The 18,875-nt window shown below is 36.6% G+C and overlaps 1 protein-coding gene across 3 annotated transcripts in view; it reads right to left on the bottom strand.

Annotated features, from left to right (window-relative positions):
- The window catches only part of LOC142336229 (transient receptor potential cation channel subfamily A member 1 homolog), a 150,618-nt gene that overhangs the window by 97,306 nt on the left and 34,437 nt on the right, over positions 1-18,875 (bottom strand). For all 3 annotated transcript variants that reach the window (XM_075384906.1, XM_075384907.1, XM_075384908.1), the window contains exons 6-9: positions 14,324-14,549; positions 13,731-13,914; positions 13,103-13,446; positions 1,091-1,342 (exon numbers count right to left, since the gene is read on the bottom strand). In XM_075384906.1, the coding sequence (XP_075241021.1) occupies positions 1,091-1,342; positions 13,103-13,446; positions 13,731-13,914; positions 14,324-14,549 (1,006 nt within the window). The remainder of the gene's footprint in view (positions 1-1,090; positions 1,343-13,102; positions 13,447-13,730; positions 13,915-14,323; positions 14,550-18,875) is intronic.

The following is an 18,875-nucleotide window of genomic DNA, read 5'->3' as shown; positions in this document are numbered from 1 at the left end:
CGGTGAAATCACAAAAATAGCTTAAGATTGCATATAAATCTCTAATATATGGTTGAGATGGTCAAAAATACTCCTAAAAGTACAATTACTTGTTAATATGGTTGTTAATTAAAACAAGACAAAACTAATTGAGAAAAGCCGCATGTGAACAAAAAATTTCGCTCGCTTAGCGAAATTTTTTTCACACCTACTTTTCTCGCTCTCTCCCGAAAATGCGGCATGATCAAAAAACCATTCTCACTTCTCTCTGATCTTCAATTCGTTCAGCCGTTTGACCTAAACACTTATTTTTCACGTACAGCATTGACTTTTACATCCTGTTTCAAATACAATCCAAAAAATCATCGATAAAAAAGACGCTCCACCAATACTCCTCTTCGAGTCGTAAAAAAGACAGAGCACCAATACAATCCGAATGTTAGATTGCAAAAAGGAAAGCGGTTGTGAAGCTCGCTCACTTTTAATGGCCGTTGAGAGGCTGACGGCGGCTATTAAAAACAAAAAAAATGAAAGCTTTCATTTCTGAGTTACCCTGTCGAAACAGTACAATTTTCAACGTTTTGAAGAAAAAGTTAAGAATTAATTTATTAAATTTTTCCGTTTCCAAAATAGTAAGCTTCTATTTCTGGTACTACGAGCATGCAAATTTACAGAGCGACCGTAACACTCTTTTTGTCACGCTAGATTCAGGGTGAAAGATTAGCTCAACATGGGGCACGTCTTGAATTTGTCTTTTCAAGTCTCGTGAAATTTGGCAACGAAAAAAATGAGAAAACCAAATCAAAAATTTATAACTTGATCAAAAACATGCTCAAATCACTGAATGATGAGTACCTAATTTAGCTGGTTCTTTTTTACCAGAAATGGGAGAGTAATTCTTAAAACCAGTATCTAATAAAAAATTGTGAGCTTCCAATAAATGTTTTCGAACAGGACATGAAATGTTGCTTAGCATATACCTTTAATTAGAATCGTTTCCATAATCAAATTAATGGCAAGTTGTTATCACAAAAAATTCTTTCTTAAATAAGGATCTTTGGCAAGTCATTTCTAAGAGAAAGCTCGCAATGACAATTCAGCGTATATTTACTTAGACTGTGATTCAATGGCGATGTCCAGGGGGTTTTTGCCATTCGAACTGCATCGGATCTCGAGCGAACCGTCGTAGTCCAAAAGAAGCTTTACCATCTGTGGGTGATTATTCTGACATGCCAGGTAAAGGGGAGTTATGCTGGATTTATCGGTAGCATCGACAGGAGCATCATTTTCCAGCAGGATTCTGGCACATCTGGTCCAGCCTTTTGCAGCTGCACAGTCAAGAGGTGTCCATTGTTGAATATTCCTGCAAACAAAAAAAAACAGAGCATATGACGTGACTCTATGCTGCTAGTTTTCCTTTGATGCAATTTCCACGAAGCTTGGGATACTGCTTGTGAAAGATTAATTGAGGTAAAACATAAGAGATAGAGTCACAAGAACGATTCAGTACAAACGGTCAGACAAGACAATACGCAAATGAGCACAGAATAGAAAGGACACAAACCTGGTCACAAATCTGCCACATCACTGCGTATCTACTTCAACAGAAACATTTAATCAATCAATCAATCTATATTAGTCACAACAGATATGATGACATTAAGAGTTATGGGCAAGAAAAACGCGTTAAAGAACTGCAAAATTTTTATTTTACAAGATGATTCATCAATCTCGTTTCCTTGATCTGATTATGACCACCAAAAGATCCTACTTAATTTTTTAAAACAGCCCGCAGACTTACAGGCACGAGCCTCCAATTTTAATATCGGGATCCAAAAAAAAAATCACGTGTAGTCCCTAAAAAGTATAATTATAAAAAAAATAAGTTAACTTTGGGGTTAAGAGGGATGAACTCAATGACCTTCAATCGCAGAATTTTCTGAAAGGGATAAGCCATATGAGTTAACAAATCAAAACACAACATTGCCCTGAAAAACGACGTCACGCAAACCTAATTAGTCGCTGATGAACTTAACAACGCTTTTGAGCAGCAACGGACAGGTCGCAAAAATTTTTATGTTTTCCCTATTATTGCCCCGAAATTAAAAAACCCTTCACGATATATTGACGGTAATTGGAGGCAGGGGATTATGCATATTAAGCACGAAGAGTAGCTAATTACCGAAGCCAAATCAAAGATCAACTCAACTGAACATCTAAGTCTTTCTAAGTCTCAGAAAAAAATTACAGATAAGACAAGTTTCTCAGCAAAAATTGAAAATACCCATAAAAATTTGAAAAAAAATATGCTCTTCGTATTAGTCAAAACTACAACTTACTAGGTTTGAAGAGCACTGTAACAGCTGAGTGATAAATCTGTTGTATCCCAAAAACGGTGAAAAGAAAAGCGTCAAAAATCCTGCCAAAATCACACACCGATCTTATAATTTAATTGTTTGGTTAAACTTTTTCCACTATGTTCTCAAAAAGCTTTAATTAGTTTAAACTTCTAACAAAGCACACTTCACATAATGAGAAAAAACCTGCACGATTTTTTGAGCGAAGTGAAAATCTCAATAACATACCCGGAAAATAGCCGCCGTTGATTCCAATAAGCATGATTGGGATTGAAAGAATAGAAGATACTGAAAAAAAAAGATTTTTGAACAAAAACATTTTTTAAGTCCGATTTATTTTGATGGCATTTCGTAGTTGAACATACTTCTGTTTCTTAGAGACAGGCTACAGGGGCTACTATCAATACCAATAAGCATAAGAGATGGTAACTAAGACTTATAGGAACGACGTTCAAATAGCGGGCATCTAAAATTGGGCTTTTTGGGTTTATCCCGTTTCTATTTCTGAAATCAATTTTTTATACTGACTCTGTTCATTTTGAATTGCTTTGCTGAGCAACTGATGTTCAATTTCACTTCTAGCAGAATGATAGGAGAGAAACGGGTCTTTCCCATTATAGCCCCCCCCCAGAAAATTATAGCCCCCCCCCCCCCCCCTAAAAAAAATCAAGTTATAGTATACAATTAAATTCGTCATTTATGCTTAAAATTGTTGGTTAGAAGTTTTTGTTTTGTTCCAGTATCGAATGCTGGAATTTTCCAATCGCCGTCATTATTTGATGGAACGGGTCCAGGTTTTTTCGAGAAACATGCTTTCGTATTATCTCTGTAGCAGCTGAAATGCGATTATGAGAAGTCAACTAAAATCAATTATAATGGGCAAGCCCATGTCATCATCCGGCGGCTCGCCTACAATGATTTCTAGTTTTGTGTTAAAGAAGTGGTTATTAATTTCAGTGGCTCGCCTTCATCGATTTCCGACTTTGTGTTAAAGAGGTGGTTATGAATTTTCATCTGGGGGGCTATAGGTTACATGCCCACTAAGCTGGGGGGGGGGGGGGGGGCTAAAATGGGAAAGACCCAGAGAAACTAGACCAGAAAAGTCAAAAAGATTTCACGCAAAATGTCGAAAAAGCGGCAAAATGGTAAAGCGAAAAAAAGTTCGACGAAGTAAAAAAAAATAGGAGCGCTATAATAGCCGGCTGAGAATATGAGGTCGGCTATTAATAATATATCATCTACAAAAAAAAACTTATAAAAAAGAGTAACAAAACGAGTAAATAACTTAACATCGCAGTGAAAAATCAAAAAATCTACGTTCAGCAAATAAAACAAACCCGGCAGATTGCCGGAAAATAGCTGCCGTTGATTCCCATAACTCTATTGGGATTGAAAGAAACAAAAATATCAACAAAAATTGATTTTTGTATAACATTTTTAAGTGCGATTTATTTTGATGTAATTTCGTAATTGAACATACTCCTGTCTCTGAGTGAGAGACTACATGGTCTAGTATCAATACCAATTAGCATTATAGATAGTAACTAAAACTTATGAGAACAAAGTTCAAGTACGGGGCATCTAAAAATGGGCTTTATGGGTTTATCCCGTTTCTATTTCTGACTTTGATTTTTTTATACTGACTCTCTTCATTTTGAATTGCTTTGCTGAGCAGCTGCTGTTTAAAAGGACTTTGAGCAGAATGATAGAAGAGCGAAACTAGCCTAGGGAAGTCAAAAAGATTTCACGTAAAATGTCGAAAAAGCGGCAAAATAGGTAAAGCGAAAAAAAGTTCGACAAGCAAAAAAAAACATAGCAGGACAAGTCCTGATGTACAATTCAAAAAATTTTGATTGACTAAAAAAACTAGACCTAAAACGGACTATGAATGGATTGGCAAAACCATTTAGAAAAGAAAACGATCTAAAAAATCGAAAAAACAGTAAAAATCAAAGTGAAATTGCCGCATGTGAACAAAAAAACCACTAGCGAGAAAGCGAATTTTTGTTCAAACACCGTTTTCTCACTCTACTTTAAATTTAGAGCAAAAAAAATTTCACGCCGCAAAACCACTCGCTTTTTCGCTCCACTTCCTGTTTCGGCGTGACCAAAATCACTACTACAATTTGACTTCAAAAACCATGAAAATGTTGGAACAGGTCTTAAAAAAAAGACAGCGCCCCAATACAATTCAAATTCTTTGAATTGTAGAAATAGGAGCGCTATAATAGCCGGCCGAGAAGATGAGGGCGGCTATTAAACACAAACATAATCGACGAACTTCGGGCGAATTGCTCTCAAACGACCGGCGAGCGGTTGGCTTCGGTAGTAGACAACTGGGGCTTAGGGATGCTAGCATTAGGGCGTGCATTGAGGGGGCGCACGAGACGGGGGTCCAAATTGGCAGGCTGAGGAGGATCGCCAGGGTAAGGATCAGGATTGGGGGAGGGGTGATTGGAGGGGGGGGGGGGAGGGTTCTTAAGGTGGTGGGGTGAATGAGGGTGGGGGGGGGGGGTGTTCCAAACGCTAAGACCAGCTCTTCACACCATAAATTTATGAATCCTCAAAACACTTTCGATGAATCGCATACTTAGAGACTAGTAAGGCGGAAAGCTCTAAGACAGCTGCACAGTCACTTCATGCCCTCCAAGCGCTACCTATTTATTTCGTTTTTGAGGACAAAAAGTCAAAAAGGGTCAGACAAAAAATTGGTCAAGCGAAAAATCGCATAAAAAAGAACACGGGACTAATATAATTGCTACAAACTTCGTTTGAGAGGATTTAATAACCAAACATTACAAGGAAGAACTAAAAAAAAGTCACCTCAACACATCAATCAGTCGGTATATTTCAAAAAATTGCCGCAACCCGTCACCTTGACTTGACCTCTTTAGTAACGAAAAACATCTGTTGTGCCAAAAACATCATGACTATCAATAATCCTGACATCAAATATGCTCTTATTTCTGATAATATTTGAGTCCTTCTTATTGAACGAGTGAGTCATTAGTAGATTAAGTCAGTCATGCAGTCTCACATTTTTGGGCAGCATATGCTTATCTGACTCAATGCAGTTTTTATCTAATCCAATCTGGTAGCACGCACTGTCGATTTCACAACCTCATTTTTGTCTCAAACCGATTTGTTTTCAGGCCAAGAATGCGCCATCTTCGTATTAAAAAGCCCAGTTTGCGTCTGGTGCCTCATACGCCAAGATTGGATGCACGTAAAATGGCGCCATCAATCCTTCCTTTGAACCATGTCAAAACTAATTTTTTTTTTAAAATTGACTCTTTCGACATCATATCTTCTACGCTAAGATTAAAGAAGTGACTGATGTGTTTCTGTCGACAAGCTCCCAGATATTGCCTCCTTTTCTCATCTGAGCCGCTTCTAGAGCATCTTTAGAATTTCTATTGCTATTAAATTTGGCGTCAGTGTCGAACGCGGCAGTGTCCTGTGGACTTGATTAAAAGATCGCTTCTAAGCGCCAAATTGATTTCTTTTTGCTCTCGAATTACAAACTATGTATCCGCATACTTTCACGCAACACTAGCTAAACCCCAATAAATCTCTCAACTTTTTACACGCGAGGGCGCACTAAATTTCAGATTGTCCACTACTCTCCTCAAACTTTGAAGATTCTTGAGCGTACAGCAATAGCGCTGTAAAATTGAGCGAGGATTTTTTTAAAAAAGTTATTTTTCCTCAACAGACATTTGCCGTTAACAAGCATGATGTGCAAGTGTTGAAGTTTCACTTCATTCTCCTTTCCTCTGGTTCAGTAACCTGTTCTATTAACTGCTCGTACAATTATTTGAGTTCAAGTTCTGACTTTTGGACAAAGTATTGCTTATTGTTTTAAATGTGCAACTTGTGCACCTCTACCTTGAATTCCACACCGTTGAGGATTGATTGATGCTATCTATGACCGAGCTAGTAGTAACTTCTGGCAAATTTAACTGCTCAACTGCTGTAGGAAGGACTGCCGTAATGTTCCGTAGATCATTCAAGTTAGCTGTCCCTGAGATATTACTTAAAAAAAAACTTTTTAGGTATATAGGCCGTTATACGTGAGTGCTCTACGCAGTGACGCACTGAACCAATCTTTTAGTTAGTTTGCTTCAATATTTAAAGTTCAAAAATCTAAAATAGCCTCAGCTAGCGTTTCGCGGCTATTCAACTAAATAAAATATAGATCAAAAATGTCCATATGGTGCTTCCAACGATAGTCCTTGGATTTATGCAGATCACTTTACAACTATTTCCGTAAAAAACTGTTCTGTATCTACGGACTCATTAAAAAGTGCATTCTAAACATAGCCAACGGATTGCCAAAATGGCTTCATAGAATAGAATTAGCAAGAGGTAATGAACTGAATTGAGTTGTCGATGCACTCTATAAAACTATTAAAAACTGTTTCTTAGGGTTAAAGCCTCAAAATTTATTTTGTTTCAAACTCGAAGCAATACTTTCAGCAGCCTTCATTGAACAGTTTTCCTATCTTGACCATAAAAGATTTTAGAGTAACCTGAAAAGACCCAAGTTTTTAAAGATTGAGGCCAGTCATATATGACTAAACTAATCACGCAACTCAACTAAAAACGCACCACTAATCGGCGCGTCAAATGAACGTACAAGAAAAGCAGACTGAAGAAGTGCATGAACACAAACAAAACCAGTTTTTGCGCTATATGCGACAAAAATAAATGTAAAATAAAAGTCGAACGACAAAAATAAAAAAGCATTGATTACTTTTTGAACCCATTTGTTAATCGATAGAACATTCAAGATAAAGATTTTATCACAAACACCATCACCAATTGATATTAGATATTTCCGAACACGTGAACATACCCGGCAGATTGCCGGAAAATAGCCGCCGTTGATTCCAATAAGCATGATTGGGATTGAAAGAATAGAAAGAATAGAAAAAATAATTTTGTTCAAAAACATTTTTTAAGTCCGATTTACTTTGATGGCATTTCTTCGTAGTTGAACATACTTCTGTTTCTTAGAGAGAGGCTACAGAGGCTACTATCAATACCAATTAGCATTATACATAGTAACTAAAACTTATGAGAACAAAGTTCCAGTACCGGGCATCTAAAAATGGGCTTTATGGGTTTATCCCGTTTCTATTTCTGACTTTGATTTTTTTATACTGACTCTCTTCATTTTGAATTGGTTTGCTGAGCAGCTGCTGTTTAAAAGGACTTTGAGCAGAATGATAGAAGAGCGAAACTAGCCTAGGGAAGTCAAAAATATTTCACGTAAAATGTCGAAAAAGCGGCAAAATGGTAAAGCGAAAAAAAGTTCGACGAAGTAAAAAAACATAGCAGGACAAGTCCTGATGTACAATTCAAAAAATTTTCATTGACTAAAAAAACTAGACCTAAAACGGACTATGAATGGATTGGGAAAACCATTTAGAAAAAAATCCGATCTAAAAAATCGAAAAAAAACAGTAAAAATCAAAGTGAAATTTCCGCATGTGAACAAAAAAACCACTAGCGAGAAAGCGAATTTTTGTTCAAACACCGTTTTCTCACTCTACTTTAAAATTAGAGCGAAAAAATTTCACGCCGCAAAACCACTCGCTTTTTCAATCCATTTCCTGTTTCGGCGTGACCAAAATCACTACTCCAATTTGACTTCAAAAATCATGAAAATGTGTGAACAGATCTTTAAAAAAAAGACAGCGCCCCAATACAATTCGAATTCTTTGAATTGTAAAAATAAGAGCAATATAATAGCCGGATGAGAAGATGAGGGCGGCTATCAACAAAAGCAATTTACAAACATAACCGGCAGATTGACGCAAAACGGCCGCAATAGACGCTACTGGCCTTCCATGGAATTGAAACAACTGAGGAAATAAGATAGATTTACCACCAGTCCGTTACTAGACCACTAGACTTTTTGGGTTAGATTCGGACTGTCATTCTTATAAGACAAACGCTCTATAAGGATAAGGCCCTAACAGAGCTTTTTCAAAATTATTATTCAAAATCAAAAACTCAAGACTCTAATACTCATGATTTAGGGCATATACGTTTGGCAATACTTAGATGCACACTATTGATCTTTAACCAGTAAACGTTCATAAAATTTAAAGTTGATTAAGTCATGTAAGTCACACAGTTGACCTAAAAGCAGATCAAATGACGTCACGCACACAAATTTTAACTGCAAAGCAGTAGAAGTCACTGAAATTGAAAAAGTCAATGGTCGCAAGAATCATCGATGGAGACGACGAATTAGAAAAACAGCAGGAAAAATACAATCCGAAGAAATGAAAGAAACTATTAAAACTACTGTACCTGACGAGCAGAACCACTAGACAATGCCAGTACAACAGATGAAAATTATTTCACAAATTCACAGAAACACAGACATAAAAACATTAAAAGTTTATATACTTTTATTATCAGCGACTCTAAAATGAAGGTGTTGAACACCAAGACAAGGTAGGGCTCCGCGTAATAATATGAAATAATCCGAAAACCAAAATATTAATAATTATGTATAGACAGCACCAAGATCCAGAAAAAAATCTTTATACTTGAGCTCAGAAAATTTGAAAGTGAAGCAGTTTTACGAAAACTTCAAAAAATAATCGCCAAACTATTTCAATCTCCAACGATATCTTCAAAACCATGATATTGCTAGTTTCTTAAATATGTAAAATTTAAATTACATACTAGCAGAGATCTTGCGGCACATATGAGGCAAACAGAAACAATAACAAAAAACATTAACTTGCAAATAGAAACTACAAATTCTTTCTCAAGTTCCTGACGCTAATGTTCAAAAAACAAAGAAATCAGTCACAGAATTATACGCGTTCATAGATTCGAAAAAAAATCAAAAAAGCTTGATGGGCACTTACACAAAACACAGAAATTCAAAAAACTTTAAAACTGCAAACTTTATAGAATTCTTCAAAATTTGTGACATTAATATTTGAGAAGCCCTTTCAATGTCATCAACAATTTCCTGTAATTCATCGTCAAGCACAAAAAAGTATCACTGGATTTCAAAGAAATAACAAACATTGAAAATGCCAAAGAGTTTGATAAAAAGAATAGCGAAGTGTGTTAATAAGTTGAGGAAAAAGGTTTTACTAAAATTGTTAAAACTATTTCGTTGTCTCCACAAACTGTCTAATCAACCAACTTGAATACCTTGAAATTTCACTGAAACTCCGCTAAATTTCTTGATATTAATATCTTCAAAACTTTCGTTTTCTCCAAAAAATATACAGTAAACCGTCTTCAAACCCTAAATAAGTTTCATTGGAAGATGATAAGATACAAAAAATAACAAAGATTTTGAAAAACTTTGAAATAAATTGCTAATTTTAATAAAACGCCGCTAAAATTTTAATATTAAAAGCAAGCTTAACCTTTTTGTGTTCCCAAAAACTATTTAGTAAAACATTTTGAAGCATTGGAAAAGTTCTAACATATAGCACAAAAAGACATAAAAAAGAATTATGGCTTGAAAATGACCTTTATGAACTTTGAAAACCTTTATTTTAACACTCATCAAACAAGAAATGTCAGAAAAATCCTGAAAAATTTTACCATCTTCGGCTCAAAAACTACAAAAATTGACCTTTCCACTTTGAATTTATACCTGCTCAGCGCGTTCAGCACTCTAAGCACTTGGAAGACTGCTAAAACTAGCTAAGAGCCCCTAATTAAACGATCAAAACTTAGTGCCCACCCGGCGGGCATCTAATTCTAAAAAGTCATGATGTGTGAACACATTTTACAAACAAAAAGACAGAAAACCAATACAATCCAAATTCTCTGGATTGTTTTGGTGTTCCCAAACCACGATGTTCCCAATAATAGCTGCACTTCGCTAATAGCTGCACTCCAAAGCAATAAAAGTTCTCTTTAACTAATCATGTGTTCAACCCAGGAGTGTTCCTCAACACGCTTTTAGGTCAAAATGCCGCATGAAGGTATAGTACGTCCAATAAGAGAAACCTGTCAGAAACCAATATTCGTCAGGTCGAAAAAAGTACGAGATCAATAGCAGCCTTAGCAACGTAAGTGAGTGTGAGCAACGTGTGAGCAACGTAAGAACTCAGGTACGTACAAAGTCTATACTTTTGTATGAATGGATCAGTTGTAGTGAAATGGGTATGAAATTCAGTTTCAAACACAAACATTCACAATACACACTGTGCGTACGAGTGGTGGCTACTAGCACTCGATAAAAAATACATTTAAAGTTTACTTTCTGGAATGGAAACCACGGAAGACAAAATTTTCACCGTAATCTACCATATTGTTTTAGATGGTTCGCTAATTAACGCTGAAAATTCTTATTTTCCATTTGTATGGATCCATGCTATTAGCATCAGATTCGACTAGATAGTCAATGGAGCATCAAATTACTATCGCTCGACAAATTTACAAAATTAAGAACTTTGTAGCTGTACACTCTTTAAACATACCCGGCAGATTGCCGGAAAATAGCCGCCGTTGATTCCAATAAGCATGATTGGGATTGAAATAACAGAAGATATTGAAAAAAAAAGATTTTTGTGCAAAAACATTTTTTTAAGTCCGATTTATTTTGATGGCATTTCGTGGTTGAACATACTTCTGTTTTAGAGAGAGGTTACAGGGGCTACTATCAATACCAATAAGCATTAGAGATGGTAACTAAGACTTATAGGAACGACGTTCAATTAGCGGGCATCTAAAATTGGGCTTTATGGGTTTATCCCGTTTCTACTTCTGACTTCAATTTTTTATACTGACTCTGTTCATTTTGAATTGCTTTGCTGAGCAACTGATGTTCAAAATCACTTTTAGCAGAATGAGAGAAGAGAGAAACTAGCCTAGAGAAGTCAAAAAGATTTCACGCAAAATGTTGAAAAGGCGGCAAAATGAGGTAAAGCGAAACATTTTTTTATTCGACGAAGTAAAAAAAAAATAGGAGCGCTATAATAGCCGGCTGAGAAGATGAGGGCGGCTATTAAACATAACAGACTAACGTCGGGCGAATTGCTCTCAAACGACCGGCGGGCGGTTGTCAGCACCTAGCCACTGTTTAGTGAGGTTAGCTTTCGCTTGATTGAAGAGGCGTGAGGCTAGGGTAATAGACGATATTATCACGCCACATAACAGCCGCTGAAGTCAACAAAAGAGTTAAGGAGAGAGAGAGAGAGAGAGAGTGCGAGGTAAAACGTGAGCGAGAAAGAGAAGGAAAGAAACGCCAACCAACACACACATACAGAGAAAGAGAGAGAGCTAGAAATTTTCTCCATGAGATTCTAGCCTCGTTAGTAACTAAATCATATAAAAAACTGAAAGTGCAAAATTCAGAAGAAAACTTTCCACATTTCGCAGTGACGAAAATGTTCAAAGAACATTTTTTGCCTCTGGATTTTTGTCATCTAACCCATCTGCAAGACTTAAAAAGCTTCGTTGGCCAGTATTAATCGTTAAACTCAAAAACTGCAAATAAAATGACAAAAATTTCAAAAAAAAAATTGAAAAAATCATAAGTTTTATTAAAAAATCGATAAAATTTGTGATATTAAAAATTTCAAAACTATTCTATCGCAATAAAAATTGTTCAGTAACCTATTATCAGAGCCTATACGAGGTTTCTTGGTGCTGGAAGAACTTAGATAATGACAAATTTTGAAAAATTTGAAAAAAAAAATTCAAGTTTTATCCAACAACTGCTAAAAATCGTGTTGTTCAAATGTTGAAAAACATTCTATTACCACTAGAAACTATGCAGCAACGTATTATCAAACCCTTCTGGAGGTTGTCTGACCCCTGAGGCTGAAAAATATTGAATAATGAAAATATATGTCAAAAAATTTTAAAAATATAGCAATTTTTGTCAAAAAATGCTAAAATTCGTGTTGTTTAAATCTTGAAAATGATTCCATTACTTCTAGAAACTACATAGTAACCTATTATTAAACCCTCGAGGAAGTTCCTTGGCTCTTGAGGCTGGATAAACCTAAAAAACGACAAAAACTTTCAAAAACATTGAAAAAATTTGCAAAATTTATCAAAAAAATGCAAAAAATTCGCAGTGTTGAAATGTTGAAACCATTCTATTACCACTAGAAACTATTCAATAACCTATTATCAAATCCTAGAGTGGATTCCTTGACACCTAGGGCTGCTAGGGCTGAAAAAACTTAAAAAACTGACAAAAATTTTCAAAAATCTTGAAAAAATTGTGAAAATTAGTATAAATTTGCGTTTTTAGCTAGCGGTTGTTCGTCAGTAGCTAGCCACGGGTGGGGGGAGGGTGCACGGGGGTGCCGATGGGGGTGATGACAGTCGGGTGGGGGGTGGGGGGGGGCAACAGGGCGGTGGGGGGGGGCAATAGTGGGGGGGGTCAGCAGTGGGGGGGGGGGGGTGGGGGTCTTCAGCCTCTAAGAACCGCTGTTCACACCATAAGTATAAGACTCCAAAACTGTTTGAGCTGAAACAGAGCTAAAAGGCTCTAAGAGCACTTAATGCCCGCTGGGCGCTACCTGTTTACCCCGTTTTTGAGGACGAAAAGTCAAAAGCGTCAGACGAAAAATTGGTCAAGCGAAAAATCGCATAAAAAAAAGACCGACAGGACTAATATAATTGCTACAAACTTCGTTTGAGAGCAATTAAAAATCAGTTCTTCATTATGTACCCCTCCGAACTTCCTTTATGAAGTAACTCAGGAACACATTTATTTTTGTTAGCACAAAGAATTGGCCGAAAGGTGGAGAATTTACCTTGACTCAACATCAGCCTGATACTGTATGAGGACAGTGACCACTTTCTCATATCCCTCAGTGGCTGCCAAGTGCAAGGCAGTGTTCGAATTCTCATCCTCCACACCCACCAAATCATCGTCCAATTCACAGATTAATTTCACAGCGGTTGTCCTCCCATAATCAGCAGCTAGATGCAGAACCGTTTGTTCGTCTTCGTTCTTCATTGTGATGTCTCCTCCTTTGTCGTAGAACACTCTCAACATTTCTGCTGTGCCGTTTCTAGCCGCAACATGCAAAGGTGTATTGCCAACCTGGTCTCGCTCAGAGAGAAGATCCTTCACGTCACTTTTCTCAAGTAGTTTCTTAAACATATCGCTGTTCAATTGGTTACTCTCTAACAACCTAACCCATGACAGCATAGTGCATTTTAGAACAACTGATATGTATTCCGATTCAGTAAAAACAGACATCCCGAACTGTACAAAGCCCAATTACATAGAAGCCTTGCACCATCTCTAGGCATAAGAACTGCAACTCCAGGCGAATACATTCAAGAAAGGACAGCGTTAAGGACTAGCCACGATACACAATTCCCGATGTCTATTGTTGACTAACTTGGTATTACTGGTGCTTTGAATAACTGTACCTTTGCAAGAGGTACACTTTCAGTCTCGGCCACCATGTGCAGCAGGTTCTTGCCCAGTGAGTCAACGACTGATGCGTCAGCCTTTGCATTCAGTAGCTGCTCAGTGACTGCTTCGTGTCCTTTGTAGGCTGCCACTAACAGAGCAGTGTACCCATCTTCGTCAACTGCGTCAATATTTGCACCACTACAAACATTAACTGATGAAACTCAAATCTAGTTTTTTTCTCAGATAACAATAGAAAAAGACAAAAAACCTTCAGTAATTTCGAAAGATATATTTTGAGTACTATAATTTAAAAGTTTTGACACAGCTGCCCAACATTTGTCCAATTGATTCATACCCCGTAGAACTCAAGAATGCCACTGAGCTGTGCTCTAAGGATGCTTAATATCTGGTAATTGATGCTTTAAGGTGATGAGCAGAAAAAATAATGACAATAACAAGAAAACCCCGAACAAACGTCCACCATCTTTAAAAATATTTCTCTTGCAAAAAAAAAAACTGTACATCACGATCTAGCATAAATACAAATGGCAAGGTTTTGAGAAGGATTTAAAAGATACCATCCATTTGAGCATGTTTATAAACTAACTTCTGCAAGAGGAACTCGATGGCCTTTTCTCTGTTGTAGGAGGCAGCCTTGTGCAATGGAGTCTCGAATCCCTTGTTCTGCACATTGAGGATGTCCGATCCCTGCTTGTGAGTTTGCTCTTTAGCCTGGTTGAACACCAACTCCAACATCTCCATCTCACCATTCTGAGCAGCCAAGTGAAGAGGGTAGTTGTAATTGTCCTCCATGCGTATGTGTGCTTCTGCGCCTGTAGTTCAACAACGCTACGTTACTTCATTTCAGAGATCCACAAATTCAGACAAGGTCTTCCGGAGACAAAAGCAGGGGCGCGCTCCCTGTTAATAATTTACCACCGTCGTCAAGACAACAAAATTTGGAATTATTTCATCATAGTTTTATCATTTTTTCCGAAAAAAACTACTAAACACCCCCAAATAATATAAAGGGGTGAAAATGATATACTTCAACATTCATAGAAAACCTTCTCAACAAAGAAAGCATAAGCTATGAATTTCTGAAAAATGTTCGGATTGACAAATGAACTTATGGTACCAGAACCATTATCAACTGGAATCAAACTCATAGCTAGCAACGACGAGGAAAAATTATTATAGCCTCGTAGGCAGTTAAATTCATGCCCCGCTAGCTGGTGAAGACCAGTGGATTAACTGCAAAGAGTACAGTGACGACGGTATTAGAACTCATAATTTGCAACTTTTATAAAATTAGCAACAGTATTCTACGCAGTTATGAATTGGTTGGGGGACCTTCCCCCCCCCCCCCAACCAGCGAGCTCAATTGTGATCAACTTCGAAGAATCCTGAATGATGTCAGTTTTCAGAGCACGCCAAAAATATGAGAATATATTCTTGAACAAAGCAACCATAGAAGGCATGCTACTGGAAACGTGGCGAGAGCTCGATTAGGCAAAAGGAATTTTTTGTAGATATTAGACAAACATTTTCAACTTAAATTTTATGAATATTAGGCGAACACTAATTAAACGACTTAACCGAGGCACTTTAAAATCCAATTGACAACATGAAGTAGAGTAGTTCACTAAAATTTGTCTTCACTAGAAAATGCTGTACATAATACGGTCGGAAATTTACATTTTTTGAACTTTTATGCTGGTTTATCTATTCAGTTTGAATCAATTCGGCGTCCTTTCAGGTTATTGCCTTACAGATCTATAAAATTTATGTGAATACGTTTTTTTTACAGTTATTCAATTATTATTATTTCCCTGTTATTTTGCCAAAATCTAGGGCCGCCTGGGGATTAATTCACCGTCGAAAGGGTTGAGGGTAAATGGACACATTTTAGGAAAACAGTAACTTTACAAGAAGGTTGTTTAATTAATTTGCAGGAGGCGACAAATGTCATTTCCTATTGTCAAGTGCCCTTTTGTGTTTTAATTGGTGTTCGTCTAACTTCCACCACAAAATAAAAGTTACAACTTTTCGCCTACTTTTACGCAGTCAAGATGTCACCTAGACTGGCGACAGCTCAATTTAATTTGAAAACTCAAACCATTCAAGCGAGCGAGAAAAAAACTCGAAAAACGGACAAGCAAAAAGTTTGCATTAAAAATTTGCTTCAAGCTTTGTTCCACGGCATTAAAAATGCTATAAAAATAGCAAAATACTCTTCAGATTGCCAGAAAATAGCCGTCATTGATCAACTAAGACCAATTGCAATAAAGTTTAAATACTGGGCATCTTAAACTGGTCTTCAGGGGTTTATTTTTATAGGTTAAAGCACCATTTACAAACTCAATAATAATTTCAAGTTTAACTGCAGTGAACTCAGGTATTATTGTTACTTCAAAACTCAACATATTCAATTCATGAGGAACAGAAACCTGACCTGAATGACCTTTGTCCAGCTGCTTAAGGTTCTTACCGTAGGAAATTTCAGATTGTATGCTTATTGGAATCTAGTCGCCTTATCATTTCAAAATAATTCTCCAAGATACATAGGAACTTTCCACGAATGGTGAGCCAACCGGTAACCAAATATTAAAATTTTGTAGAGGGCACGTTGTTTCATGGGTAGCCAATGAAGCTGTTTAACAAAACTTGCTATTCTTGAACCAGGGGCACTCTAAAAATGAGCCGAGTTCATTATAGGCCCTACTTCCTGTACAATTTCCACAAGTAGTCCATAATATAACGAGTTACAATAACATAGGCGCGAAAAATTGATTACTCGACCTAGCTCTACCAACTACTTTCTGTTGACTGTACATCAGATGGATTAAATTTTTTGCAGGAAATAACATCATCAACACAGCTCTTTTTGTATATGAAAGTGTCATCTTAAGTTGACGCTCAGCAAAAAAAAACATTATTAGAAAACTTGGCATCTGCTGGAATTGCAATTTAAATTATTCTTTCTAGTAATGAAAATATCCAGTCTTAATTAGAGTTCAGTCGCAGCTTAGCACCACAGAACGACATTCGCAGAGTCGTAAACACAAAAGCCCACTGTTTTTATCGCAGCGTGGTAAAAAAAATATAGACAACAGTGTCATCAGCATAAACTGATAATTGACATCAAAGAGAACTTCTAGAGGAACGATATAGCACGAAAAAGAACACGACCTAGAACAGATCCTTGCAGAACTTCATGTTAAAACTTACTGAGATCTACTACTCGGATAACTATTAACAAAACTGAGTGTTTGATCTTTGAAACCCAAACTAGTTTCAAGAATCTAAAGAACTTACGAAAAAAAATTTAAAAAACTATCTCACTTGTCTAAAGTGAGGAATAAACCATTTGTAACATTAACAACGGCTCTTTCCGTGGAAAACACTTCCTGTAGACACTTTGGTTTTTACTAATTAGACTACTCTTTTCAGTGTGCACTCGCGTTTGTATAACGCTTCCCCTTCTAATAGTTTCGCCATAAAAATTAGGTTTGAGACAGGTCAACAAATTCGATAATCTTTAGAATCAGAAATTGCTTTCTCCAAATGAGTATTCAAAATTGCCATTTCTGAAGGACTTAGGAAAGAATCCCGTCTGAAGCGATGCTGCAATGCTATCCTGTAGAGAGGTGTAGAGAGGTACTGTTTGACGACGCTGAAATCAAATCTCTAAGCTTACTTATTGAAATTTCTGTGAAAGAACTGATTGAGTTAACTTCTTTTGGAATTCCAGGACCTATCGTAAACGGAAGAGATGGAAAAATCCGTTTCTATTTTTGATTTGTACCTGTACTGAGTCTGTAGATTTTAGATTATTTTGGGTGTTTAAAGCAACTGGTGTTTAAAAGCAGTTTGAGCAGAATAAGAGAAGAGAAACTAGCTTAACGAAAAAAAGCAAAACTAACTTCTGCTCGAAAAAGTAAGAACCAACATCACAACTTCTGAAGTACGAGCCAGATAATTTAGGTAACTAATAACCTTGAAACTCAACAATTTTCCAGCATCATTAAACTATGACAGACAAAGTACATGATCCTATATTGTCAAAAACAAAAACCAGAAGTCTTGAAAACATGTAAGATTTCAATTTCCCGAAAAATAAAGACAACAGAAAAAAACTGCATAAAACTATTCAGAAAAGGTGTAGTAAGAATGAATACACAATGAAACAATCTTGTGGAAATCGATATCAATACTGAATAAAATAAACAGAGGCGAAAACAGAAGTTTGGCAAAAGTCAACATTTGAAATTTAGGCGTCAAAGTACAAAAAAAGTAACACTGCACACCGAAATCCTAACCCATAGAATAGAAGATATCTTCAGCTTCATAGGTAAAAAAACATTAGCATATCCGTTTGGTGGAATGAGACTACAATGACTAACAAATGCAGGCAATATTCAAAAAATCAACAAACAATTCAAAATTAAATATGTAAGTCAATCAAAAGTGTAAATCATTTTGGGGCTCATTAAAAACCGAGGACAAATTTAATTACTGAGACGACTAACTAATTAGACAACTTAAAAGAAAAACAGTTTGCAAAAAAAACATGACCAGGATTGGTGACAAAGTCAAAGAAAAACATTTGCTATAAACGGAAATAAATAATTTGATTAATTTCAGCCTCAATAGCAATTGATGAGACCTGACACCTATGCGATTGAGTGGTAAGACAAACCCAAGAGTTCCACGCAAAAGTCAAAAATCGGGTATGGTTTTTGGAAACAAATATCGCCGAAGTCAGGAAAAACAACTACTATGAACTTGTTGTTTTTCCTGACTTCGGCGGTATTTGTTTCCAAAAACCATACCCGATTTTTTTTACTTTTGCGTGGAACTTTTTCTTGTTGTCTTATCACACAATCGCATAGGTGACAGGTCTCATTATTGCTATTGAGGCTGAAATAAATGGGGCTATTGAGGCTGAAACTATGAACTTGACCTATTAAATAGTCACATTTATGCCTCATCAGCAAACGAGAATTGTCATCACTAAGACAAAGTGACAAAACATTAAAAAATAGATGGCAAAACTGCCGGAAAAATTCCGCCGTTGACCCATTTGACGAACATCGAGATAAAAAATTACAGGAAATCTTTCAAAGTGTCAAAGTGTGCTAATTTGATGTGAAACT

The sequence above is a fragment of the Convolutriloba macropyga genome, chromosome 3 (genome assembly GCF_964194025.1).
Source record: "Convolutriloba macropyga chromosome 3, txConMacr16.3, whole genome shotgun sequence".
Lineage (NCBI taxonomy): Eukaryota > Metazoa > Xenacoelomorpha > Acoela > Convolutidae > Convolutriloba > Convolutriloba macropyga.
This window is presented reverse-complemented; position numbering and strand designations above follow the sequence as displayed.